Raw genomic sequence first — 12,830 nt, 5'->3', positions numbered from 1 at the left:
TTCAACCTTTTTTTCATATTTTGATTAATACTGTTTTTATGTAAACCAAATGACAGTTTCTCTTAAATCTGTCCTAACATTCGATTTGTAAACAATAAATAAATCAAGCATGATGATACTCTGAGAAACAAATGACAGGCTTCCTTAGGCCTTCTCAGTACCTTGCTCAGCAAATTGATGTCAAATTTAATTAAGTTAATTTAAGTTTAATTACATCTTGCTGAAAGGTGGTACATGTCTGCAAAAAAACACAATCTTGTGACTGACCAACTAAAAAAAATAGAAAAAAATAATAATATTAAAAAAATGTCCAAAACAGGAACATCCATGGAGGATATTAGAAGTGAGAAAACTTGGCAAGGTCTTTCTTCATCTCGCTATACTGGGTAGTGAGTCTGCTCACAGCTTTAACATGCTCATCATCCACCTCCTCCTTTAGCTTTGCCTGCTCCTTCAGGAAGTCCTCCCAGTCATTTTTGCGCTTCTCCATGCCCTCCTGAAGTAGTATGCTCTACACAGATCAAATAAAAAAAATATTTGTACCCAAGGCACATAATTATGTATGCATATCTTGTATGGCAGAAGGAATACATTAATCCCCCACTTTACCGCGATTCGAATCTCGGTTTATCGCGGAATTGCATTTGCCACATAACTAATTAGTTTCGCTGACTTTCCCAGTCTTTCAATGATAGCACGATAGACCAAAAAACTTATAGGAAATTGTTTTTATGGAGTTTTATGTTGAAATAATGAAATTTATTACAAAAAAATGAATTATTAATTATAAAATGGAGTAAAATATTAACACAGTAGAGTACTTAATACATTAAATAACAGTTTTAGGGTGGCGGTTTTGGAACGTAACCAACACGATAAACAGGGGATTACTGTATTAGATATTATATACCTGCTGAGTTTCTACCTCCCTCTGCTGGATTCTCTGCGCCATGTGATTGACAGCTTCCACTATGTAAGAGAAAGTAAATGTTGCAATAGTTAATTTAGCAACATACACCAACATACTGATGTTATGATCAAACTAATTTCCCAATCATTAAACCAACACTTCTGAATAATGTCAGTTCTAAATGATTTAAGTGTTTTGCTCCATTTACTAATCACTGGTCAGAGTCAAGGTGGATCTGGAGCCTATTCCTAAACCACTGAGTTTGAGACAGGAATACTTGAATGGAAAGACAGTCACCCACAAGCATACAAAATAAATAATAAAGAAACTGCAGCTATAGAATCCAACCTCACCAGACCACATTCATTTTATAATGGAACATTTCTTCAATCTTGTGACAAGAATGGAAAACAAAACAAAACAAAAACAAACAAACAACAAAAAAACGGTTTTAGACATACAGCAACTAAGAGCGTTAGCTAAATCTGTTCCCATGTTCTTGGTGCATCTGGGCAGAACTTGTTCTTCAGTTTCAGTCACCAACTTGTTTATGTTTTCTAGTAGACGGCACTCCCTAAAGGCCCGCTTGTCCTGTAGAGAAATAAATAAATAAACACAAACAGACAGATTGAGTAAAATTGAAAATGTAGGTGTCATGTGCTAGCACATTTACATGCATGCAAAAACAGTAGCTCTTCACAAATCTAAAAAATAATTATAATTTTTTTAAAAAAGGACAAAATATATTCTCACCTCAAATTCTCTTACAAAGTACCTGATCTCTCCTTGTAGGACTGGTCTATGGTCCAGTAACCTTGATTGTATGTCACCAACATCTGCTTATATTAATAAACATATCAATCTAGGGTTAGAGGTATCAAATATTTAATGAGTCAAATGTTACTTGTGTATCAGCCCACACTTTACATGTCTTACTATTTTCATCAAATGTACTTATAAAACTTAAAGTGGGACAGTTGCCATCCTCTGACAAACTAGAACACAGTAAAATGTTAACTGTGTCATGATGACTTGTGTTTATAGGTTGCTAGAACAGTCATTTGTTAAAATGAGAACATAATTAAAATATTGTATTCTATATTAAATAATTGAGAGTGAGAAAATAATTTTGTTTAATGAATTTTATTTTGCTAGCTAACAGTAAATCACTGGTTCTTACAGCACTTTGGATTGGTATTAATCACCGCGTGCCATGAACACGTGACCAGACGTGCTGTTTTGAAGATGCTCGAACCCAGGAGTCTGGTCATCTCAATATGTCCTTTGGGAACGTCGCTCCTTAACCCTGTCCCCATGTTCAAAATATCTTCATCTAGATGATCTAGTCTATAAAACTGCCTATTGTTAAAAGCGTAATATAATACACTGCATTTTAAATGTGATCCATAAGTCATAAATATGGCATTTTTTTGCCTTGTTTTCTTGTGGTGAAACTTCTAGTTACCAGGTTACTTGTCTAAAGTAAAAATGAAGTTAAACTGGTTTAAATATTCGATGTGATCTTTTATTCACTGACATGTTAATTTAGCATAAACAGGACAGTTTCCCCCAATTATAACGTTTATACAATAAAGTATAAACTTACCGTGAGCGATTTTGTCCATGTTTACGAAACGCCACTAAAGAACAGTAATGACTTCTGTGTTTAGGCTCATCGATACATCCGACTGTCTTATTCCCCCTAAACCAAGTCAGGATTATTTTAACACAGAACCAGGTATTAAAACATCACGCTAAAAGCTGAAATGCTAAATTGGATTTGAACTGGTCAGCTGCTCCAATACGAACAGCAATGGCCGAACAGCAACAACTTTTATGGCTTTCTTGACGTTTATTGTTTTGGACAGACCACTTTAGTGCATTAGCGCCACCTACCGATCTGGAGTTAAACGCACAGCTAGATAGAAGCTGTTTAGCAAGTAAACACATACACACCTCTCTCTCTCTCTCTCTCTCTCTCTCTCTCTCTCTCTCTGCATGTGTGTCCACTCACTGCATCATGAAGCTGCTGGATGTTAGACACATCATGGCGCGTCACTACCTTTTACTTTAAGATGCCCCACAGCTGCTCTATATGGACATACTTGGCCAATCCACCTTCCGCTTCCTCAGAGAGTCCATTGTCATCTTGGCAGTGTGTTTGGAGTCGTTATTACGTTGGGAAACTGCCGTTCTTCCCATTTTCTGAAAGGAGGGCATCATTGTCTGCTTCAAAATGTCACAATACATGTTGAAATCCATGTTTTCCTCAGTGAACCGCAGCTCCCAGTACCAGCAGCACTCATGCAGCCCAATGATGCTACCACCACCTTGCTTGACTGTAAGCAAGACAATTTATTTTTTGTTATTCCTCACCAGGGCTTTAGCACACATGCTGGACACCATCTGAGCCAAACAAGTTTCTTCATCATGTTGCTTTGCTGCAGCAGGACCTGGCCAGATCATCATCATCATATGAATTCAACATTGTATCAGAAGTAGCTTGAGGAACATGTCAAGTCAAGTCAAGTTTATTTCTATAGCACTTTTCACAACAGACCATGTCTCAAAGCAGCTTTACAGAAATTAACAGTTTATCCCTGATGAGCAAGCAATGGCGACTGTGGCAAGGAAAAACTCTTTTAGATGTTATAAGGAAAAAACTTTGAGAGGAACCAGACTAAAAAGGGGAACCCATCCTCATTTGGGTGACATGTGAGACCATCTGTCAAAAAACTTAAGCTGAAGCAGGACTGGACCTTACAGCATGACCCAGGGCTAGAGCTAGCTATAGGCAGAGCAGGCAATTGCCTAGGCCTCCATAACCACAACAAACTTACACACTAGTTCACCAATTAAGACGTAAAACAAAGCGTAAAACAAGGCTCTTTGTCGAGTGGATATAAATAACTGTCACTCACCTAAAATTGAATAAGTTAAATATAACCTTTAAATGTGAGTTCCCATCCTCTGAATGTATGAAGAGACTGCGTACAGTGATAAACAAAATCTACCTTTTCTGCATACTGACCTGGTGATTTTTACATGATCATAATAGCCTACTTCATACTTACTCTTACTAGTTTTTAAATAAATGGTGCTGTTGTATTTACCAAATAAATACAATTTAAGCATACAAATACAATCAAAGAAGTTAACTATTATTTCTGCTTAGTAGCTTCTATCTTTCACTTCTACTGTTGATTTGCTTTTATAGTGCATATTTAGTTTTTTAAATGAAGTAGATAATATGATGTATATTACCATATCTATAGTCTATATAGCTTCAGTAGGAGGGGGAATTTATGTCTATATCCAGCTAGAAAAATTAACTTTTACTGTACAGAGCAGGCAAAGATTTTTAATTATCCCAAATAGTGGGTCAGTGATTTACTGTAAATAAATTACTGAGCAATTTTTTTAAAGTCCTAGGTGATTTAATCAGTGTGTCTATGTGAGTAATTTATAATAATTATGATCTTAAATGTACTAAAATTAGCATTTAAAAGTAATGAGAAAAACATTATTAAACAAATTATGAATATATATAAATTATAATGATTATTAGCATAGCTAATAACAAGTGGCCATGGCCAGGGAATAATTAGAAGAAGAGCTTCATATTCATATTCATATTTCTTTTCTTGTTTTTTTTAAAGTTTTTTAGTGTTGATCTTAGTTAAAGTGTTGTATAAATAAAAAAGATACCAGATTAAATTAGTTTCAAATGCTTTATATTTATTCTGAGAGGTGGAAGGAGGGAGATTCCAATATAAATTTTGCCTAGGGCCTCAAAATGTCTAGAACCGGCCTCGCAATGACCCAGAACATACTAGTAAATCCACCAAGGACTGGTGGAGAATTCTGAAAGAAGGAGGTACCAGTCGAGCAGTGCTTGAGGATCTCAAACAGCGTGGTGCAGTGCAAGATGTGATGAGGTCACTGAGGCATGCAGGTAGTTGGTGTGAAAGAGGCAGCTGTAGCGGACAGGGTGGTATGGAGACGGATGATCCGCTGTGGCGACCCCTAATGGGATCAGCCGAAAGAAGAAGAAGATATATACAGTATATACATATGTGTGTGTGTGTGTGTGTGTGTGTGTGTGTGTGTGTGTGTGTGTGTGTGTGTGTGTGTGTGTGAATTTGCTGTTTAATTTGCTGTTTAATGAATTTGCTGATGATGATAGACCAACATGTAGAACAGAAAATGCTCCTATTTATAAGCTGAGAAAATTGGGCAAATCAAGGGGAAAAAATTGTATGAAAAATAAAAGAAAAAGGAAAAAGAAAAAAATAGGAAAATTTCTAGAACATAACCTTACATCATCTTCATTGACTATGTGGTGGAATTTGTAAACAAAACCAGCACAGGTTTAAAGGTCAAACATTTGTGACAAAAGTATAGAATGTTCATTCCTATGCTTAGATTAGTTAAGTATAGTAATATTTTTCATTTCGATTGTGTTCATTTCAAGTGCATCTTAAAAGGTCATTTTCAGTGATGATGTAAGTCAAGACAGTAGCAACAGAATCAATTGAAATCTATTGGAACATTCTGTATACCAGTTAAGAGAGAAATGCATCCAATTAATTGGCAGGAACTTTAATGTACAGCACGTCAGCAAACCAAAACAAACTTTAAGAAACATTTTTACTGACCTTGTTGTTGCTTGTTGTGTTTAAAATGTATGTTAGTATTAATCTAGGGTTAGGGAGTTTATTTGATTTTAGCAATTTTCACTGCTTCTATCATTGCATTTGCTCTAAGGCTGAATTTAATGATTTTAAAATCTCTTAAGCCCATAATTTATTTACAATAGAGCATAGAAATATATTAAATGCTTAAATTGAGGAAAAGATAACATAATTTAGAATTTTGTAGCCGTTGCTCCTGCTCTTCTTCACCATCTCTTGAGAACAGAAGTGGAGAGAGTTTAAACTGTTGCTGTGCCACGTGTAATCTTTACTGTACTTCTCTCACCGACTGGAGTAAGCGCTGATAGTATGCGTTGCCGCACTTCTAACATCAACTGCTGTAAGCTGTGTGAATAAGCTTTTTCCTTTTCTAAATCTGGCTGGCATTGATAGTAAGCTTTGCCTTCTAACGTTGGCTGCTGTAAGCGTTAATAATATTGTACAATTGTGCTCCTAATGCTGGCTGCGGGATGAGCGGGATGAGCATTGAGAGCAAGCATAGCTCTATGCTTAGTTCTGCCTGGTTATCTCTGATAAATAGAGAGTGTATAAGAGTGTGCTTGGGCAGCAGCTTTTTTATTTGGTTTGGTTTCCTTTTCACCATCTCTGAGAAGAAGTGAGTGGATAAAAGAGTGCTATAATAAGATAATACTGGTTGGAAACTCTTCATTACCGTCTCTGAGAAGAGGCGTGTGTATGAAGAGTGTTAGGGTAGCAGCATTGTAAGTGTTATCTTCCAAATATCATATAATTTCTGTGTTTGATATTATTCTCTTTAATTCTTCCCTTTTAATATTTAATTTTTTTCACAATTACTTAAGTTCACATGTCCATTGTGAAAAGCTGTATAAAAATTAACTTGAACTTAAATGAGTGCTGTGATAATGTGTGAGTTAGCATTTCTTTGCTCCTAGTTCAGCATTCTGATTAAGCTTTGGCTGCTAATTGCTTGCTGGCTTGTTTCCCAAATAATACTGGCTGACAGCAGCATTGTGTTTAAGCTTTGTCTCCCAAATAATACTGACTGTCAGCAGTGTTGTTAGTAAGTTGTGTCTACCAACCATTATTGGCTGGCAGCAGTTTGATCCCACCATCTCTGAAAAGAAGTAGGTGTATAAAAGAGTGCCGTGAAAGCATGAATATGAGTGTCATGAGTAGGATTTGTCTCCGAATGTTTAGTGGCTGGTAGCAGCTTCTTGCAGATTTTGATAGCAGATTTTTTTATTTTGGTGGCTTGGTGGATTATAAAATTTATCTTCTAATACCACTCAGTGGTCACATTAGGATTTAAACATCCTGAGTGAATCTAATCTCACTCTGAAAAGCTATCTCAAAGGCCACTGCTTGTGAGCTTGCTCTTCTTCAGCCAAGGTATTCCAATCATTTAAAAAATAATTACTAACTCATGTTGGATCTATCAGCTGTTGCAGGTTAAACAGCTTAGGACATCTGTTTGTCACCTACAGACCGATGGCCTAGTCAAGCGATTCAACATTAAAGAGGATGCTGCAACGAGTTGTTAAGACTGGGACCTCCTTTTACCCTACAGTATGTCCTTATTGCTGTGCCCAAAGCATATACTGGTTTCATACCATTTAAGCTCCTTTTTCCGAGAAGGCCAAAAGGACTGCTGAATGTGGCTAAGGAAAAAGGGACGAATAGCCATCCCACTTTTCATCAGTCACTGAATACATTCAGGGGATGCAGGACAGAATAGCCTGGGTAGCATCCCTAGTAAAACCACACATGGAGGAAGTACTAACAACTTGCACTTGATATTAGAAGTAGCACCCAGTCCCCTCTTTAGAAATCACAGGGTTGCAATGGTCATTTATATACTCATTACTGTTAGAACTGTTCTTCCTACATGTCTGGCCTGCTGGAAAGTACTTGAAAGAGTCGGCCCTGTAAACTACCGTCCACATAGCCGGAAAACAAATGCACAGGTATAACACAAATGTATTAAGGACATTTATAGAGTCCATTCATGCCCTGTCACCCTTGTGGGTCATCCCTACAGATACTAAAGGGTGTACCTTGGTCCAAAATATGGAAGACCTGACCCCACACACAATGTTAGAAGTTAACGGAGCTAGTGGCTCAGTTCAGAGATGTGTTTTTGATGGTGCCAGGCTTGACTTACCTCGTGTGACAACATAAGATCAAGATGCTACTGTGCATGGTAATATGCCAGTCACGTAGACCAACTACATGCACCACCTCAAAGATGAACTCTGTTGGGCTGACCGCTCTCCAATTAAAATGCCACAGCAGGTTTTTAAGGTTCTACTAATTTATAACTAACTTGTCCTATCTAGGTCCTCTCTTTTCTCTCGAAAGAAAGAGCTGCTGCTGCTTTTATACTCTCTACTCTTTTCAGAGATGGTGAGGAGCAGCTGGAACAGCAGCAGCCCATAGCCACCAGAGGGGAACTGCTCCTAGCATGACTTTGTCTCCCAACTAGTACTGCCTGCATTATCCAGCTGCAGCACACTCTTGCATGGCCTTTCTTGCTTCACAGAGTGGCAAAAACCCCAGTGCAGGCCTTTTCATATCTGGCCAACAAGGAGGACTTTGCTGATGCAGGAGCAGAAATCAAACAAAAACACTATCACCATGTATGATGTGTTTTACTAGGCCACCCATGAGAGTGATTTTTGGTGGGAACAGAAGGCAGATGACCACCTGAAACACTTTTGGGGACAAGTGCTGTAGATGGATGGGGAAAACCAACAGAATGACACAACTCTCCAAGCTCACCCCCCCGCACTTCAAGAGATTCCTCTGCCATGGCCCCCCTTTGGTAGGTTCCCCTGACCGCTGGGTGATAAGAAATACACATATGATTTTATTTACAGTGTATTTTCATTACTGAGTGAGCCAATAGCCACTTGTTTATACTGTAAACTAATATTTTATTTGTCCATGACAAAAAACTCACAGAATCATTCAAATCTCTTATTGATAATAGCAGCACACATTCACCTGCAATTAAAATCTATGAAGACCATGCCACTGCATCACCCTACACAGTTACTGCCTTTATATAAAACAACATACAGCATAACATCAATTAGGAGCTGTCTGACCTTGACTTAAACACAGGCTCTACTCTCCTACACAATGGTAACCAAAAGCAAAATTTACAACTAAAACAATACCAAACCAAAGATCAAGTCTGATCACCATGAAATAGTCTGGTAAAAAGTCATAAATAAAATATCAAAATAAAACCAAAGAAGAGACTAGTGGATAATTTATTCATGCTGCAATGCATGTTGGGAGTTTTGTACTATTCTGGCACCCAGCATGCATTGTAGCATGAATAAATTAAAGTTTGTTAATAATCACCATTCTTGAGTTTCATGTGCTGATTCTTGATGTCTGTCTGTCGAAGGGTTTGTGTACAAAATTATTTATTTATTTATTTATTTATTTATTTATTTATTAATTAATTAATTAATTAATTATTTTTTACTTTAATTGTTTGTCAAATTACCTTGTTTATATCAAATAGTATAGGAGCTTAATTTTGAACCACCCTTTAAAATAGAAAAACTTATTAGGGGATGATTATATTACAGTAACAGCTACCAAAACTGTTAACTAACATTTTTCTTGACTTTTCTTGTCTTAACAAATGTGCTTTGCAAAAACAGTTACAACAGCCAGAGAAAAACATAAGTCATGGGTCAAGAGCCTAACTAAAGCAATAAACTGATCTAAAAAATGGTAAAGTCGAACATTTTCAATAAAATATAAAACCCTGTTAAATCAGAAATTTTGCAGAAATTTGACAGAAATAAAGTCAAACTATAATATGTGAAGGTGGTAATTCTGTTTTTGGCGTTGTTTAATTCTCCTGGTTTACTTCAGTTGTTTTCATCTAAAGCTGTAACTGTATGTAGTTTCGTTTCTTGTTCTTTCCTTTAGTGATTCTGCTTGTTAACAGCGGTGTTAATCAGTGTCTAAAATCACTCATCTGTTTTTATCCACTCTGTCAAGTGAACTATACTAGTAAACTAATGTAGGGAATTGTTTTACAAAGCAATAATGCAAAAAGTATTACATTTACTTGTATTTACCTTAACAGTATTTAACTGTTAAATGAACAGTAAATCCATGTTTTATAATTTACAGGATTTTACTGTTGCTATTTTACATTCTTTCACTGTTGAAACTATGAATTTATTTTACAGTGTAGCCTGTATTATTGCATTGGCTTTTCTTGCCTCCTAACCTCAACAATGATAGAACTATAATTCATTGACTTTTTATTTCCAGGTTGGTTTGCCTTTTGTGTCTGGTTCCTCTCAAGGTTTCTTCCTCATTCCATCTCAGAATTGTATTTGACCACTGTCTCCACTGGCTTGCTCATTAGGGATAAATGTATATGTACTGGTATAAAAATTGAAAAATATAGTTAATAATAATTAATAACAATAACAGTAATCTATTTATCTATTCTGTAAAGCTCCTTTGAGACAATGCCCAGTGTTAAAAGTAATATACATTTTAAATTGAATTTAACTGAATTGAAAGTCTCAGAAAAGCTGGGACAAGACCATATTTATCATGTGTAACCATATCATGTGTAGCATCTTCTCTTCTTTTAACATTTGTATATGTATATGTATATGTATCTTCTCTTCTTCTTCTTCTTCTTCTTTCGGCTCCTCCCAATAGGGGTCCCCACAGCGGATCATCTGTTTCCACAACCCCCTGTCCTCTACATCTGCCTCTGTCACACCAACTACCTGCATGTCTTCCTTCACCACATCCATGAACCTCCTCCTTGGCCTTCCTCTTTTCCTCCTTCCTGGTAGCTCCATCCTTAGCATTCTCCTACCGATATACCCCATGTTCCTCCTCTGCACATGTCCAAACTATCTCAATCTCGCCTTCCTCACCTTGTCTCCAAAACGTCCTACATGCGCTGTCCCTCTAATAAACTTATTTCTAATCCTGTCCATTTTATTCACTCCCAACGTAAACCTTAACATCTTCAACTCTGCTACCTCCAGGTCCACCTCCTGTCTTTTACTCAATGCCACTGTCTCTAATCCATACAACATCGCAGGTCTCACCACAGTCCTATAAACTTTCCCTTTGACTGTTGCAGATACCCTTCTATCACAAATCATTCCTGCCACTCTTCTCCACCCACTGCACTCTTCTCCACCCTGCCTGCCCTCTTTTCTTCACTTCTCTAACACACTCACCATTACTCTGCACTGTTGACCCCAGGTACCTGAACTCCTCCACCTTCTCCACTTCTTCTTCCTGCAACCGCACCACTCCACTGCCCTCCCTCTCATTCACACACATGTACTCTGTCTTACTCCTACTGACTTTTATTCCCCTTCTCTCCAGCATGTACCTCCACCTCTCCAGGCTCTTCACAACCTGCTCCCTACTCTCCCTACAAATATCATCCGCAAACATCATAGTCCACCGAGACTCCTGTCTGAGCTCACCCGTCAACCTGTCCATCACCACTGCAAACAGGAAAGGGCTCAGAGTCGATCCTTGATGCAGTCCAACCTTCACCTTGAACCAGTCTGTTGTTACTACTGCACACTTCACTGCTGTCACACTGTCCTCATACATGTCCTGCACCACCCTCACATACTTCTTTGACACACCTGACTTCCGCATACAATACCACAACTCCTCTCTTGGCACACTGTCGTACGCTTTCTTTGAATCCACAAACACACAATGCAACTCCTTCTGACCTTCTCTATACTTCTCCATCAACATTCTCAAAGCAAATAAGGCGTCTGTGGTGCTCTTCCTCAGCTTGAAACCATCCTGCTGGTCACAGATAGTCACCTCTTCTCTCAGCTTCCACTACTCTTTCAAATAACTTCATGGTGTGACTGATCAACTTAATTCACCTTTAGTTACTGCAGGTCTGCACATCTCCCTTATTCTTAAAACCCGGTACCAGCACACTCCTTCTCCATTCCTCAGGCATCCTCTCACCTTCCAGAATCTTGTTAAACAATCTGGTTAAAAATTCCACTGCCATCTCTCCTAAACATCTCCATGCTTCTACCGGTATGTCATCTGGTCCAACCGACTTTCCATTCTTCATCCTCCTGGTAGCTGCTCTCACTTCCTCCTTACTAATCCTGTCCACTTCCTGCTTCACCATCTCTACACCATCCAACCTTTTCTCTCTCTCATTTTCCTCGTTCATCAGCTGCTCAAAATACTCCCTCCATCATCTCAACACACTCTCCTCACTCGTCAACACATTTCCATCTTCATCCTTTATTGCTCTAACTTGCAGCACATCGTTCCCAGCTCGGTCTCTCTGCCTGGCCAATTGGCATAAATCCTTTTCGCCTTCCTTAGTGTTCAACTTCTTATACAGCTCCTCATATGCCTTTTCCTTGGCTTTCGTCACATCCCTCCTTACCTGCTGCCACATCTCTTTGTACTCTTGCCTACTTTTCTCATCTCTCTGTCGATCCCAATTCTGTTTTGCCAACTTCTTTTTCCTTATTTTTTCCTGCACTTCCTCATTCCACCACCATGTCTCTTTGTCTTGCTTTATATTTCCAGAAGTCACACCAAGTATCTTTCTAGCTGTCTCCCTTATCACTTCTGCAGTAGTCACCCAATCATCCAGCACCTCTTCACCACCACCGAGCCCCTGTCTGACCTCTTCCCTGAACCTCACACTACAGTCTTCCTCCTTCAGTTTTCACCATCTAATTCTTCTTTCAGTCCTTACTCTCCTCCTCTTGTTCTTCACCTCCAAAACCATCCTACAGACCACCATCCGCTGCTGTCTAGCTACACTGTCCCCCACCAACACCTTACAGTCTCCAATCTCCTTCAGGTTGCATCTCCTACATAAAACATAGTCCACCTGTGTGCACCTTCCTCCACTCTTATACGTCACCCTGTGATCCTCCTTCTTAAAATAAGTGTTCACCACTGCCACTTCCATCCTTTTAGCAAAATCTACCACCATCTGCCCTTCCACATTCTTCTCCTTAAAGCCATACCTACCCATCACCTCCTCATCACCTCTGTTCCCTTTACCTACATGCCCATTAAAGTCTGCCAATCGATCATTCCTAGGTACACCATCTACCACTTCATCTAATTCACTCCAGAACTTTTCCTTCTCCTTCATCTCACAGCTGACTTGTTGAGCATAAGCACTGATGACATTTATCATCATCCCTTCAACCACTCAGCTTCACGTT

At 38.4% G+C, this 12,830-nt stretch overlaps 1 protein-coding gene across 1 annotated transcript; it reads right to left on the bottom strand.

The window, feature by feature from the left end:
• Positions 1-2,752, bottom strand: bloc1s5 (biogenesis of lysosomal organelles complex-1, subunit 5, muted). Its single transcript, XM_046877422.1, has 5 exons — positions 2,517-2,752; positions 1,664-1,746; positions 1,372-1,501; positions 911-969; positions 1-511 (listed from the first exon to the last, which is right to left on the bottom strand). The coding sequence occupies exons 1-5, from the start codon at positions 2,533-2,535 to the stop codon at positions 338-340; spliced, it is 465 nt and encodes a 154-aa protein (XP_046733378.1). The 5' UTR covers positions 2,536-2,752; the 3' UTR covers positions 1-337.
• Between the last annotated feature and the right edge of the window lie 10,078 nt (positions 2,753-12,830).

This window comes from Silurus meridionalis, chromosome 21 (genome assembly GCF_014805685.1).
Source record: "Silurus meridionalis isolate SWU-2019-XX chromosome 21, ASM1480568v1, whole genome shotgun sequence".
Taxonomy (NCBI): domain Eukaryota; kingdom Metazoa; phylum Chordata; class Actinopteri; order Siluriformes; family Siluridae; genus Silurus; species Silurus meridionalis.
This window is presented reverse-complemented; position numbering and strand designations above follow the sequence as displayed.